Source organism: Salvelinus namaycush, chromosome 24, assembly GCF_016432855.1.
Source record: "Salvelinus namaycush isolate Seneca chromosome 24, SaNama_1.0, whole genome shotgun sequence".
Classification (NCBI taxonomy): Eukaryota; Metazoa; Chordata; class Actinopteri; order Salmoniformes; family Salmonidae; genus Salvelinus; species Salvelinus namaycush.
Window position 1 is genome coordinate 13,099,756 of NC_052330.1, and position 16,700 is coordinate 13,116,455.

The window sequence follows — 16,700 nt, forward strand, 5'->3', positions numbered from 1 at the left end:
AAAGAAGCAATACAACTGGCCTTCCTTAGACTAGCTGAGTATCTGGAGCATCAGCATTTGTGGGTTCGATTACAGGCTCAAAATGTCCAGAAACAAATAACCTTTTTCTTTAACTCATCAGGCTATTTTTGTTCTGAGAAATGAAGGCTAATCCATGCGAGAAATTGCCAAGAAACTGAAGATCTCATACAACGCTGTGTACTACTCCCTTCACAGAACAGCACAAACTGGCTCTAACCAGAATAGAAAGAGGAGTGGGAGGCCCCGGTGCCCCAGTTTCTTGGCAATTTCTTGTATGGAATAGAATTTACTTTTGAACCACATGCTAAAATGACAAAGATGCCCTGAACATTTCAAAGTTGACAATGGGAATTCAAAATAGATTGAGAATGTTGTTTTTTCATGCTCTTAATGGACATTTCACAATGTCGTGGACTGTTCGTCTGAATACGTTCCTCAATGGTATCTGTGTGCTCTAACAAAATAAATGTCACATTACCATTGAAAGCACTGATTGGAAACACCAGTCCCACATGCGGTGTGTTTAGGACCATTAGTGTCAGAGTGGAGAGGTAATTCTGTTGTCTTTTTTTCATTTACCACAATCACACCTCACTGAGAGGCAAAGAAATTGCAACGGGTAGATCATTTCACTACTCCCACCTCCTCCTTCTTGGTCCTGCACGCACGCACGCACGCACGCGCACACACACACACACACACACACACACACACACACACACACACACACACACACACACACACACACACACACACACACACACACACACACACACACACACACACACACACACACACACACACACACACACACACACATTTGTTTCAGGTTGTTTGTTTATTTTTTGTATATGAGAATTCTATTTCCTTTCCAAATCAAATTTTCTCCAAGTTAGATCTGGGGGGAATAGCAGGAAGGCTGCCACAAAGCCCATGGTCAGGTGCTCTGTAATGAATACTTGTTTTCATTTCAGTGAGACGAAGGAAGGAGGTGGTAGGATACTGGCAGTCCTGACCTTAGCAGAATAGCTTAGTTCACCCAGTGAGCAAGGACTGCTACTGAGTAGTCTGTGGCAGTAGCAGGCCAGAGGGGACAATGGAAATGTATTCATCTGTGTGCTTTGTTTGTTGTACCCATCTTGTTGAGACTGAATCCTACATATTACACTTTAATCACAGTAAATCAGGATAGAGAATTCAGTTGTTTATTTACAGGAGAATATAGTTGAATTTAAAACATAATTCTAGTATTATAGCTTCATCGTACTGTATTGATGCCCATGTTAATGAAATACATGAGAACAGAATCAACCTTTTTTTTCAAGTTTCCAGGGTTTTTCCTTTTTGACAATTAATGTATAATGAACAAAATTATAAACGCAACATGTAAATGGCAATTGCACGCTCCTTCAAAACTTGTGGCATTGTGTTATGTGACAAAACCACACATTTTAGAGCGGCCTTTTATTGCCCCCAGCACAAGGTGCACCTGTGTAATGATCATGCTGCTTAATCAGCTTCTTGAGATGCCACACCTGTCAGGTGGATGGATTATCTTGACAAAGGAGAAATGCTCACTAACAGGGATGTTTACAAATTTGTCCACAAAAGTTGAGAAATAAGCTTTTTGTGCTTGTGGAAGAATTGTGTGGGATCTTTTATTTCAACTCATCAAACATGGGACCAACACTTTACATTGTGTTTATATTTTTGTTCAGTGTAGATTGAATTGCTGTATACATGATTTTCACTGAAAGTTGTGAGCCCCAGCAGGCAGGTTTGATTCAGTGTCCCAGGGAACAGCCAGCCAGAGGAGGGCTTTATTAAGCGATTGAGGGACCTGGATATGGCAAATGGCAACTTCTCTCTGGAGAAGTAATTCTGTCCTATGAATCACCATTTTGGCATGTCAGACCTTGGCTACACCCAATTCACTCATATCAAGCTCCGACAGAGTATAAGGTGCATCGGAGGAGGGCATCCACATATCACCAGGAAGAATAGCTGACAACACTGCACCCTAGACTGAAATATCAGAGGAATAGACTTCAGACACAGCATCGCCTGTCAAAGCCTGGACTATCACCACATCAGCACTCTCTCAGTCATAACACCCTCCTGGTAAAGTGATTGCGTCTAGGATCTCTCACAGAGACATGGTGCTATCAAATCCTCAAAGTGATGATGCTGTCCACCCACCCACTGATGAGGAAAAAGTGCTTAAAGTAAAAATTATTTTCAGTCTCAGTCACAATCAATGTGAGGAGTGTCCGTCTTGGCTTCGGTGGATGTGGTGTTTCTCTGGGCTACGGACGGTGCCGGTCTGCTGCAGCCTACAACAGGGCTATACCAGGGGGTGGAATTAGGCTGGTGGCCTCTCCATCCCTGATGTCCATTACAGAACAGCCATCCCTGCAGTCCCAATCTGACAAATGTAAAGAGACAGGCCATGATGAGCAATATTGTGGGACTCCAATAAGAAGAAATAGAGGTATAATGGCTTTTTATAACACAATTACAGCAGAGGAGCCATATCGCATCTCCCCCCGCTACAGAATCAGCTCCAAACTTACCATAACTAATATCTGGGGAGGAAGAAGAAGTATTTGTGCTCTACTTGCAATCATAACTCAATTTGGGCTGTGTGGATTTCCATGGTCCTTCCCCCCTGTCACCACAGCAATTTGGTGAGCCCCTCTCAGTCTCCAGTGAGGGAAAGAAAATGATCAATTTGACGCCATGGAAACTGTTGACGTTTCAGAAAACAAACAGTTTTATCAAAATGGAATTATAATTCAAGTTCCATGAATCTCAGCAGTTTTTCTAAGTATTATTTATGCAGTTATTTGCAGTGTTGGTTCACAACCAGAGGACCATTTCAAAAAGGATGAATATTTACACTTTTTGAAATTATAATCAACATGCAAGCAGTGATGGAAAAAGTAGGCAATTTTCATACTTGGGTGAAAGTAAAGATACCTTAATAGAAAATGACTCAAGTCACCCAGTAAAATACTACTTGAGTTAAAGTCTAAAAGTATTTGGTTTTAAATATACTTAAGTATCAAAAGTAAAAGTATAAATCATTTAAAATTCCTTATATTAAGCAAATTAGACGGCACCATTTTCTTTTTCTTTTTTACTTACGGAAAAGCCACGGGCACACTCCAACACTCAGACATCATTTACAAATGAAGCATGTGTTTAGTGAGTCCACCAGATCAGAGGCAGTAGGGATGACCAGGGATGATCTCTTGATAAGTGTGTGAATTAGACAATGTTCCTGTCCTGCTAAGCATTCAAAATGTAAATCAGTACTTTTGGGTGTCAGTGAAAATGTATTGGGTAAGAAGGACATCATTTTCTTTAGGAATGTAGTGAAGTAAAGTAAGTTTTCAAAAATATAAATAGTGAAGTAAAGTACAGATGCCCCCAAAAATGACTTAAGTAAAAATACTTCAAAGTACTTCTTAAGTACTTTACAGCACTGCATGAAAGTAAAGATTAACAGTTTGGTGCAGCTCGACAAACAGGCCGCCAGCTAACTATATTGACATAAAGATACAGTGAGCTCCAAAAGTATTGTTACAGTGACCAATTTGTTTTGGCTCTGTACTCCAGCACTTTGGATTTGAAATGATACAATGACTAGGAGGTTAAAGTGCGCACTATCAGCTTTAATGAGGGTATTTTCATCCATTCATCCAGCATACAATGACATCAAGCTTGTGAAGCTTGTGATTGGGGAATAATGATGAGTAGGAAAGTTGGGGGTATGATATGTATTCCACACCTGCATTGCTTGCTGTTTGGGGTTTTAGGCTAGGTTTCTGTACAGCACTTTGTGACATCAGCTGATGTAAGAAGGGCTTTATAAATACATTTGATTGATTGATTTTCCTCTAAGACATGCTAATCTGTTGTTATTGTAATGGTGAGAGGTAGCGTCCAATCACGGTAGAGTTCACATTAATGTAGAAGTGTTAAGAAGCAAAACCAAAAAACTAACTGCAAATGCATCCAACAAGTTTGTAGAGTCACAAGCTTGATGTAGTCATATCATGCTTGGAATATGTGACCAAATGCGAAACGTTTGGCTACTTTAATAAACATAAGTGAATTTGTCCCAGTACTTTTGGTCCCATAAAATGTGGGGACTACGTACAAAAAGTGCTGTAATTTCTAAACGACTTACCCGATATGGAGGGAAAATACCCTAAAAACAAAGCTGTCAGTCTGCACTTTAACCCCATAATCATTGTATAATTTCAAATCCAAAGGGCTTGAGTACAGATACAAAACAATACTTTTGGAGCTCACTGTAGATAGAAATATTTATAGACAGATGGATGGATTGATCATCAGCATTCTCTCCTCTCCCCAGTGTAGCTGTAATAGGTGTCCAGAGTCATGACTGTGACCCGTGTCTCTGTCTGACGCCAGTGCTGCAGGAACACAGACTGACATACCGTACTCCATAACGATGCCACGGCCTTTCCTCTCTCACCTCCTGGACTGTCTATGGATGTACGTGTGTGTGTGAGAGTGAGAGTGAGAGAGAGAGGAGAGAGAGAGAGTGTGAAACAGAGAGAAAAAGAGAAATGAGAGATATAAACAGAGAAAAAAGAGAGGGAGAGAGAAAAGGAATGAGAAATAGAGACCGAGCGAGAAAGACAGAGAAAGATAGAGCATTTCCAGTTATTTTCCATTTACACCAATTCAATTAGTTTACTTTACTCTGTGGCTGAGCCCCAGGGAAACACGCACAGACATATAACAACGGCCATGATGATGCAACACTCTCTGGAGAAATGGTCCACGGCTGAGCCATCCTCAACATGAGCTTGGACCATCACAGAGAGAAAAGCTTTTGGTTCACAGAATGAGTCTCCAGGCACAGACCTTGATAAAACCCCATCTGCGACGGTAATGGGGCTCTGGAGAGGGTTTCTCAGGGCCCATAAAGGAGACGTCACTGCATGCACACCTATGTGCCGAAACACATCTAGTGCTTAGACTGCCCGTTATGAGGCGGGGGAATGTCAGCTGCTGTCTGCTTGTCCTCTCATTTGATGTGCGGAGAATTGGGTCTTTATTTTTTATGTCTGGGTGCTCCGGTGTGGCATGCGCTGAGCAGATATGTCACAGAGGGCTTTGCTGCCATACCGCCCTGAGATGGGATGGCTTGATGTCTACAGTCATTGGCTTTTTTCTCCTTTCCTGACAACTCCTCGGCTCCAAGCCTGTTGGTATTTGAAGCTCCCTGACCTCACACCCAGCCAAGCTGGAGATAACAGCTATACATCAACTTTGGGGAGACCAGTGAAGGGTAGCTAGGCCTCTGAAGATAGCAGACACCTGACAGGAAATGTCACGCTACTTCTAGGAAAATTTACTTGTAATGCCAACATTTCTTCAAGTTTTACCATCATTGTAAAGGCCTAGTAATTTTGTTGCTTTGATAGTCATTTCTGAAGATTATTATGTATTTCATGTGATTCATTTACGTCTAAACTATTCCCTTTTAAACAACTGCCAATCCCTGTTGTACACAACAAGCTTCCATTCCTCCGTCAAAAGGGGATTTGTGGCTGATTAAAGAAGAAATCAACCCTGGTACAGTCAACACTGTTACTATATTTTAAACTTAATAGGTACTTAACTTGTTTTTTAAATTCAGCCTCTTGAGATGGGAAAACGTGTTTTTTTAAATTAAGTTGAACATGCGCTCTGTATGACAGAATGTAAAAATGAAGTGAAACAAGGCACCGAATTGGTGGAACGACCCACATGGTGTTCGACTGGCAGAAAGCGCTAAAACAAGAATATATGCAAACCTTATTACCATTTCAATATAAAGGCAGTAGAATATGAATGTATAGCACTGAGCTTGTATGACACCAAGCCTGCACTAACACCTAAATTAGAAGTATGCAGTCACATTTGTATTAATTGTGAATCAACTGCTTTGCAGGGCGGACAAGTTAATTTCAGAGATATCAAAAAAGAGAGTGTGGAATTGTAAATGCTGTTCTTGTATGTCGTGACATATACTATAAACCATCTCGACTGGCACAGTAATGAATGAGAAAACGGAATCTAATAAAAAGCAAGCTGCATGATAGTAGAACGTGCTAAATGTGTCAGAGCTAATTCAGGCCATTATAACCAATACCCTCAGAATAGCCCCTCGACGACAGAACATTGACATTTTCATAGACACAGAAATAGATTCATGAACACAGACATTAGCCCTGCTCTTCCTCGAAAAACAAATAAAGGCTGGCTCTCCATTTGGATCAATGTGGATCAATGGCAGCCTCATTCTGTGTCCTCATTCCTATTCCCCCAGGCACTACAGGCAGAATGACTGGTAGTATGTATCAGTATCCTTCCTACACCACCACCTCTTCTCTCCTCTCGTTCTTCATCTCTCCTGTGTTGCCTCTGAACAGAGCAGACGAAGAGAGAAGACACTTTCAAAAATACTATCAAATGTTCTTTCCCTCCCTTATGGGGGTGATAGAGATCAATACATCTATTCTAAATCTGTTCATTCATATTCAGAATGGACTCGACTCGGTGTAAAATAGCCTTGTCTGGGTCCCACTTGAGAGAGAGGCACTCGTAGGAGACAGGTCCCTCAGAAGCTGTATTGAATAAGTTCTGGGGGAGCGTCGACATTATCATGCATCATCGTGAGAAGGCAAGCGAGAGATATCCCCTTGGCCAAACTGAAACAAAAACACTCTTGCCTGCCTGCCATTAGGCCCCTCATTAAATCATTGGTTATTTATGTGCTGGGCAGAGCATGGTGTTTAGACCAAAGTGTAAAACCCATTACCTTCAGAAAGAAATCCCTGGTTGCAAAGGTAAGCTCATGTCAATGTTATTCATAATCAAGTTAACTTCCTTACCGTTTTACTATAATACTTCTGAGCCACAGATACAACGGGTATGGTCAAAATATCAATGCCTATTATTGAACTTAAATGACGTTGGTAATGTATACTTCGCTGTACACAGGGCAAGAGTGAATAACATGGCCGACGCATACATTAACAACATTATTTTAAACTCCCAACAGGCATTGAGACTTTGATGCTCAGAGGTATTATAGTACAATGATAATGAAGTAAACATGATTATTGGATGTGAGAAGGAGACGAGGGGTGTACAGGGAGTACCATGCAGAGGCCAGTCCCCTCCTCTCAGACCCAGCTGAGCTGTGGGTGGGGTGGGGGTTGGGTTGGTTCTCTGGAGGGACATGATGAAAGATGCTTCAAACCTCGAACAGAAATCAAAGATGCTTGTCAGTAGCATCACCACGCCTACACCCGTGGCTAAGCACCATCTACCTAGTATCCAATGTCTACCTAGTAAATGTACCAGCGGATGCAGAAACCCACACCCTGTTTATAACTAGGCAGGGTCACAGTGAGTGGCATGTCTCCAGCATTTAGACTGACAACCTGGAGGAGAACAGCAAACAGATGTAGAGAATTAGGATGGTGTCCTGAGGTGGTCTTTGATGGGAAGAGTTGTTTGTTCAACTTTTGCATATTTAACATTTCACCAAGGCAGAAGAACATGGTAGTAATTCCTTCTAAACAGGTTGTATACCGCCATCATCGCTGAAACAGAGAATAAATACAATAGGCTGTATACATTTCAGCATCTTTTATCAGATTTGCTTTTTTGGCAATTTAATGCTCATAGGAGAACGAAGCAACCCCCCCCAAAAAAATCGAACAATTCCAAATTGAAAGCCCAATAAGCCCCAGAAATGAATAATGGAAAGCAACATATACAATGTTAGAGAAAAACTTTATAGATCTCATGGAGGACAAACAATGCACTGTGTTCATTTTTGTTTAAGATCACACTGCCACAGAAAATATCTGAAACCAAACAGGAGTGCACATTGCAGGCTTTTGTGACCTCACTTCCTGGTTCCTCTGTCAGAGAAGGAATTGACAACGACAATCTGTCTGGTGTTGAAGCGTGTGAAAAGTCACAATATAATTTTTTTGACAACAACGACGACAACAACGACACAGTCCAACTTACTGACATTGAAGATGAATCATCTTCAATAGCCAAGATCATTACCTCTGGATAACGGTCCTGGTGTTGCATATTTCATAATAAATTACTCTGTAGAGATTTCACATATTGTTCGGACAGTCTGACTGACTGAACAGGCTGGTCAAAAAAGGCAGTTCTTTTCACTTGCAGCTGGGAAGGAGATTTGGCCCAAACCCACACCACTCAAGTTTCTTCTGTGTGTATGAGTGTGTGTTGGGTTCACAGCCTCTCGATGTCCCTGTACTTCTTCCTCAGAATGGAGACCTGGTCCTTGAACAGCACAGGGTCCAGTCTCATCTGGGAGTGCAGCAGGGGCATGAACCCAAACCAGCTGCTGAACGAGTTCATACACGTCTGTCTCTGGGCAAAGTGGTCCGGGTCGGCCCACCGGGACGTCTTAGAACCCTGTGGACAGACACACAGACAGAGGAGATACGTCAGTTCAGCACACCAACCCCACACAGGTCACGGTACGAACTGACTCTGCATCAGTTTAAAAGCAGAAACATGTACTGTGTGGAGGATGGTACATTAGAGCTGTGTCGTCTGATGTAAACTGTTTTCCCTCCAAAGACGGCCTGGAAATACATAAAAAGGTTGCTGAATGGAGTGGAACCCTGGTTTTCAGACAACAGCTCATATTTACTGTATACATACACACAAATAAAACTACATGTAAGAATAGTTATATTTTGTTGCCTTTTAACTCCCATTCAACTGATAAAGTGCCGGCCAAAATCTCCATAAGTCTCCCGCAAACATTCCCATGTTTCCGATTAACTTTCCTGTGTGATCTTGAAGCAGGGCAACAAATGTTTCAGCACCGATGACTGCAGTGGAAAAATATGCCTGGAAAGGGTCTGAAGATGCTATGTGTTGAGAGAGATGGGAGAAAATCCACCACTGGTACGCTGCTGCCTACACAATTAAGACATTAATCACAGAGCCGATAGAGGCGAGTCATTGGGCTGCCCCGAGCTGGGCCATCAATCAGGCCTGACGTGGGCCGGCCCCGGCTCAGCCCGTGCACACCAACCAGACGGGGAATCACACAGGGAGACTGTTGGTGCGCTGCAGCCTCCTCCGTCCGCCTCCACCTCTCTCTGGAGGCTCCTGAGTGAACCGGTCTGTAATACTGCAGTCCCTCCTCTCTCATATCCCACCTCACAGCACGCATCACAGGCTCTGTGTCTGGCTGCAATTTCAGGCTCATTTCAGACTAGCAGGCACATTGAGATCAGTGGAGGCTTCTCAGAGGAGGAATGGGAGAACCATCCTACTCAGTAAATTTCATAAAAATAAAAGTAGTGAAACATAAAAATAAAAAAATAACATTTTTAGATAAAACCATACTAAAAATATTAATGTCACCAAATAACTGATTAAAACACACAGTTTTGCAATGCAGGTCAACAGTAACCTCAACAGCACCCTCTAGTGTAGCACCATGGTGTAGCCACAGGACAGCTATTTTCAGTCCTCTGGGTACACTGAAAATACAAAACCTAGGAGAAACACAGTAATTATGAAGACTTCCAGAGGACGTTCTCCAACCTATCAGAGCTTTTGCAGTATGAACTGACAAGTTGTCCATCCAATCAAAGAATCATTCTTCATAGTTTACCTATCACTTAGCCAATGCAACTAATTTGTTCTACTCAACAACCTGACTCAAACAGAGAGGAATGCCATTTATGTTAGCTAACTGGCTAAGGTTATCCAACACCGCAACTCTTTTAAGTCAAGGTAAGCTTTCGTTTTTTCCCCTCCAGAGTAACTGCTAAACTGCTTGCTGTACACTGTACTGCATGAATGTACACATGGATTGGATTGTGGGTTTACTAACGCGTTAGTTCTAGTTGATTGACTAGAACGTTAATATGGTGACAACGACGTAGGCTATGTAGCGGTTATGGTATGAAGGTTTGGATGGAGAGGTTTTTTCGCCTGGTCACAGACAGCTGTTGAGTTGTGCACTGAAGTCGAAGGTGGAAAAGGTGAGAGGAGGAAAGCGTGTAGATGGGAAAAGGAATGATAAAACTAGCAAAGTGATGATACTGCAGGTGGCTGCTATGAAAATGAACTGTGTGTGCGGGTGATCATGGTTATATTCATTCCGCCTGGTTATGTTGCGAAACATTTCTTAACGGAAGCAAACAGAACAAAATGGGGAGGGACCTATCTGAATTTGTCCAATAGAAACTCTTGTTTTAGTTGCAAAACAACCTTTTGGACTAATGATTACACCCCAGATCAACTACATGCAGGCAAGAGCGTGCAAGGTGGTATTAAATGTGTCAGTGTCTGACACCTTGATTACTCAAATTTGTCTCATGACCTGTGTGCACCTACGCCTTAAACTTTCAATTGTAGGCTTGGCTGTGGCTACCTCATGATGTGTATAGGGCAAATTCGAGCATCATGTCGTAGCCTAAACCTATGGATGTTACATTGAGCTGGATGAATGGAATATGAATGACAGTCGTCCGATCTGATGTAATAGAAATAGTCCATGCTCATGGTACGATACCGCAAATCTTACTCCCGAATCTTAAACGGCACCGCCGCCAAAGCTTGAAATTGTGCCCTGACCCAAGCACTAGATACCTGATATCTATTGAAATTGGCCGTTGGATAGTGATTTATGCTGGGTAAACACAGGGTTTCGCGGACAGCATCTTCAACAAGCTAGGATCGTCAGGTCAAACGCTCATGCTCAGGCACACACACGTACGCACAAACGCAGGCAAGCACACACTGTTACCACGAAGACCTACTGTACCTGCTGCATCATTGTCTCCTTGTACTGCTTCTTCTGGGTGACTTTGATTGGTGGGAGCTTAGTGACAGCAGACACCAGGAAGTTCATCAGGATATCCTCACAGTTAGCCATCTGGTCCACCATGGTGAGAAGGCTGGCTGGCAAGTAGTGAGTGTACAAGTAGTGATAATACCTAGAAACACAGAGAGAAAGAGGGATGGATACATTCATAAAAGGACACCACATTGATATACTGCATAGTGCAATATTGCAAATGGAAACAGCAGTGACTACACAGGAAATCAAATCTCCTTAATTCCATTCTCAGTGCCATTTCCCGAAGGTTCACCATTTCTCTGGATAATGTCCCTTGTTGTTTTCTATTCACAGAATATGGATGGTAATCTGTCTGGTGGAGCCATCCTGCAGAATGAGCGGAGCCAGCCCAGAGAAGAGCCACCCTCCCTTGCGGCCTCATCCACCCGCCTGACGACACCCAGAGACGGATGTTTTAATTTCTCAGAGTGAGACACTTCGCCCCTCTCTTTCTGGCAGCCCTGATTGTACCATGTCTCATTTCCCATCTGTTTATTATGTTGAGGGCCCTGGCTGTATGGCTGACAAAGGAAGGCGCATCATTTCCTGTACGTCTGTGCTGAGGGATGGGCGTCAGTCGGGGTGGGCCACTCTATTTAGATCCAGAGGCAGTCTGACTCGTGCCTTATCTCTCCTCCTCCTCTTTGGTAGCTCCGCTGGGCTCTTGGCCTCTACAGCATCAGCCCAGCTATCACTGTCAGCCTCGTGAAGGTGAGGTGTCACAGCCAAGGTCTGCCATCAGCACCATATGTCGGTCTCATCCGCGCAGGAAAGATGAGCACAAGGACTTTCCTTTGAGACAAACTCTGTGGCTTTCTCTCTGCGAAGCTATTGATCTATGTGCTGTCAGTTATCTTGTCAACGTTGTCATTTTGCAGATCTGAATATCACACTCTGCCTGATATCTTTGTTCATGTTGATATCTTTGGATGGGAAATGTACACTGAGCAAAAATATAAATGCAACATGTAAACGTGTTGGTCCCATGTTTCATGAGCTGAAAGAAAAGATCCCAGAAATGTTTCATACGCACAAAAAGCTTATTTTCTCTCACTTTTGTGCACAAATGTGTTTACATCCCTGTTAGTGAGCATTTCTCCTTTGCCAAGATAATCCATCCACCTGACAGGTGTGGCATATTAAGAAGCTGATTAAACAGCATGGTCATTACACAGGTACACCTTGTGCTGGGGACAATAAACGGCCAGCCTAAAATGTAGTTTTGTAAACAACACAATGCCACAGATGTCTCACGTTTTGAGGGAGTGTGCAGTTGGCATGCTGACTGCAGGAATGTCCCCCAGAGCTATGGCCAGAGAATTGTACGTCCATTTTTCTACCATAAGTCACCTCCAACGTCGTTTTAGAAAATTTGGCAGTATGTCCAACCGGCCTCACAACCACCGACCACGACCCGCGGGATTGTCTGACTGATTTACTTGTATGAACTGTAACTCGGTCAAGTCTTTGAAATTGTTGCAGTTTGCTTTGATATTTTTGATCAGTATAGCGATCTAATTAATGACACAGATTTGTTAATTGTGCTGATCTGATAGGATTGTTTTTACACTTGCTACTGGTGACAATATGGTAGAAACACTTGCCACTTGACTATTATCACAATGCCTCAGTAGACAGACCCTTGAGAGCCTTGAGAGCTGAATAATAGAGGCATTTTAAAACCACACAATAGATTACAACAATGACATGTTCCATGAGAGTAGTTTATCTGCAACTGCCCGATAAGACATGAGTTGAAATCTCTCATGAGAGGAAAATACTTCTCAATTCAATTTGCTGCATGGCTTAATAGTTTGTATTCATTGTGTTGAGGCATTGCATTTACAATCAAATCTTTTATGGAAAAAGGAAAGAAAAAAAACAAAGACGTTATTTCCTTTTCTATTATGCTGCTTATATACAAAAACTGTCAGTGGTGTGAGGAATTCGGATTAGTTTTCTAAATGGCACTTACTGTACTGAAAGACGTAGACTACTCCTGAATAAAACATATAAACTCAGCAAAAAAAACAAACATCTCTTTTCCAGGACCCTCTCTTTCAAAGATAATTTGTAGAAATCCAAATAACTTCACAGATCTTCATTGTAAAGGGTTTAAACACTGTTTCCCATGCTTGTTCAATGAACCATAAACAATTAATGAACATGCACCTGTGGAACGGTCGTTAAGACACTAACAGCTTACAGACAGTAGGCAATTAAGGTCACAGTTATGAAAACTTAGTACACTACAGAGGTCTTTCTACTGACTCTGAAAAACACCAAAAGAAAGATGCCCAGGGTGCCTGCTCATCTGCGTGAACGTGCCTTAGGCATGCTGCAAGGGAGACATGAGGACTGCATATGTGGCCAGGGCAATAAATTGCAATGTCCGTACTGTGAGACACCTAAGACGGCGCTACAGGGAGACAGGACGGACAGCTGATCGTCCTCGCAGTGGCAGACCACGTGTAACAACACCTGCACAGGATCGGTACATCTGAAAATCACACCTGCGGGAACGGGAAACAGGATGGCAACAACAACAACCCGAGTTACACCAGGAACGCACAATCCCTCCATCAGTGCTCAGACTGTCCGCAATAGGCAGGTCCTCAGACATCTCCGGCAACAACGTTGTCTATGGGCACAAACCCACCGTCGCTAGACAGGACTGGCAAAAAGCAAAAATTTGTCTCACCAGGGGTGATGGTTGGATTTGCGTTTATCGTAGAAGGAATGAGCGTTACACCGAGGCCTGTACTCTGGAGCGGGATCGATTTGGAGGTGGAGGGTCCGTCGTGGTCTGGGGCGGTGTGTCACAGCACCATCGGACTGAGCTTGTTGTCATTGCAGGCAATCTCAATGCTGTGCGTTACAGGGAAGACATCCTCCTCCCTCCTGTGGTACCCTTCCTGCAGGCTCATCCTGACATGACCCTCCAGCATGACAATGCCACCTGCCATACTGCTCGTTCTGTGCATGATTTCCTGCAAGACAGGAATGTCAGTGTTCTGCCATGGCCAGCGAAGAGCCCGGATCTCAATCCCATTGAGCACGTCTGGGACCTGTTGGATCGGAGGGTGAGGGCTAGGGCCATTCCCCCCAGAAATGTCTGGGAACTTGCAGGTGCCTTGGTGGAAGAGTGGGGTAGCATCTCATAGCAAGAACTGGCAAATCTGGTGCAGTCCATGAGCAACAGATGCACTGCAGTACTTAATGCAGCTGGTGGCCACACCAGATACTGACTGTTACTTTTGATTTTGACCCCCCCTTTGTTCTGGGACACATTATTCCATTTCTATTAGTCACATGTCTGTGAAACTTGTTCAGTTTATGTCTCAGTTGTTGAATCTTGTTATTTTCATACAAATATTTACACATGTTAAGTTTGCTGAAAATAAACACAGTTGACAGTGAGAGGACGTTTCTTTTTTTGCTGAGTTTATGAACCAGTGTGTGTCTGTGGCAACGTGTGATGCTGGTACAAAACAATACAAACCTCATCACACCCCTCCGTGGTAAGAGTAAGTGACAAGTGCAGGAGTTTCTGCTATACAGTGTTAACAGGTCTCGATATGTATTCGGGATTTTTATAACCACCATGCGTGCCTGCCTGCCTGTATGTGCTCAAAGTAATTGGTATGTGTTACCGCATTCCCCTCCTTGAGCTATTATCATGGCCCCTACACCCCTCACAGAGCAGGCAGGGGTTCTGAATGTACAGTGCCTTCAGAAAGTAACATGTTGTTGTGTTACAGCCTTACTCGAAAATGTATCAAATAAAACTAAATCCTCAGCAATCTACACACAATACCCCATAATGACAAAGCGAAAACAGCTTTAAAAAAATTCTGACCCTTTGCTATGAGACTCGAAACTGAGCTCAGGTGCATCCTGTTTCCATTGATCATCATTGAGATGTTTCTATAACTTGATTGGACATAGACACACCTGTCTATATAAGGTCCAAGAAGAAGGTGGCCTCTATCATTCTTAAATGGAAGAAGTTTGGAACCACAAAGACTCTTCCAAGAGCTGCCCGCCGGGTCAAACTGAGGATTCGGGGGAGAAGGGCCTTGGTCATGGAGGTGACCAAGAACCCGATGGCCACTGACAAAGCTCCAGAGTTCCTCTGTGGAGATGGGAGAACCTGCAGCACTCCACCAATCAGGCCTTTATGGTAGTGACCAGGCGGAAGCCACTCCTCAGTAACAGGCACATGACAGCCCTCTTGGAGTTTGCCAAAAGGCACCTAAAGACTCTCAGACCATGAGAAACAAGATTCTCTGGTCTGATGAATCCAAGTTTGAACTCTTTGGCCTGAATGCGAAGCGTCACATCTGGAGGAAACCTGGCACCATGCCTACGGTGAAGCACATGCTGTGGGGATGTCTTTCAGCAGCAGGGACTGGGAGACTAGTCAGGATCGAGGCAAAGAGGAACAGAGCAAAGTCCAGAGAGATCCTTGATGAAAACCTGCTCCAGAGAGCACAGGACCTCAGACTGGGGTGAAGGTTCAACTTCCAACAGGACAACAACCCTAAGCACACATCCAAGACAACACAGGAGTGGCTTCGGGACAACTCTCAATGTCCTTGAGTAGCTCAGCCAGAGCACGGAATTGAACCTGATCGAACATCTCTGAAGAGACCTGAAAATAGCTGTGCAGCAACGCTCCCCATCCAACCTGACAGAGCTTGAGAGGATCTGCAGAGAAGAATGGGAGAAACTCCCCAAATGCAGGTGTGCCAAGCTTGTAGCGTCATACCCAAGAAGACTCAAGGTTGTAATCGCTGCCAAAGGTGCTTCAACAAAGTACTGAGTAAAGGGTCTGAAAACACATGTAAATGTGATATTTCAGTTTTTAATTTGTAATACATTTGCAAAAATGTCATTTGTCATTTTGGGGTATTGTGTGTAGATTGATGAGGAAAAGAAACAATTTAATCTGTCCCTGTGAGCACCATGTTACTGTACCTGTGATAGAACGCAGCCCCTGTGAGCACCATGGAGTACTGGTTAGTCCACTTGGAGGTATAGCCCCATCTTGATTTGCTGCCGTCCCAGTAATGGCTGCGTGCTGGGTAGCCCACAATCCTGTCTGGGAAACTGTGCCAGACGATGAAGGCAAAGTCAACCTGGGGTTCAAATGAAAAGACATCTTTCAAAATCGCTAATAGACAGATTTACTTCTGCATTAGATCAGCTATGTCAACTACAGTACAATGTAGCAAAAGAGTAGATTTGAATTCCAAAGGTCTTCTTCTCAGGAACACCAAATATCAAAAGACAGTCGCTCAAGTCCAGAGAATATGAAGAACACCACACAGTAGAATACACTTCCTGACTTCTGTTGGCAGAGTGGCACAAAATTCATTTCCAAAACACAAGAGAGAACAGAGCCCCAAAAAACAGAAGGTCCCTTAAAATAATCGCACACATCTTAGCTGTGTCATGATGCATGTGTGCTCAATTATGAAGAAATGAGACCACAAAAGCTGAGAAAAAGGTTGGAAACATCTTTCTTAATGTAGCATTTGATTAATCGCCGAGTTAGACATTACCTCAGTGCAGGATTTATGATATCATGCAAATAATTTTGCCTTTTGGAATTACGCTCTTATAATGCCCTGATTGTGCCTCGCATCCTTTGTGACAGACTGATTTGGCACATTCACAATGTGTCTTAGTTAATTATGGATTGGAAATAGGGACGGAGATTAATGACATA

The 16,700-nt window shown here is 43.2% G+C and overlaps 1 protein-coding gene across 1 annotated transcript in view; it reads right to left on the reverse strand.

Moving 5' to 3' along the window:
- Positions 1-8,328: 8,328 nt before the first annotated feature.
- Positions 8,329-16,700, reverse strand: part of LOC120019504 (exostosin-1-like) — a 239,969-nt gene continuing 231,597 nt past the window's right edge. The window contains exons 9-11 of the mRNA XM_038962801.1: positions 15,947-16,107; positions 10,892-11,063; positions 8,329-8,514 (exon numbers count right to left, since the gene is read on the reverse strand). Coding sequence (XP_038818729.1) covers positions 8,329-8,514; positions 10,892-11,063; positions 15,947-16,107 — 519 coding nt within the window. The remainder of the gene's footprint in view (positions 8,515-10,891; positions 11,064-15,946; positions 16,108-16,700) is intronic.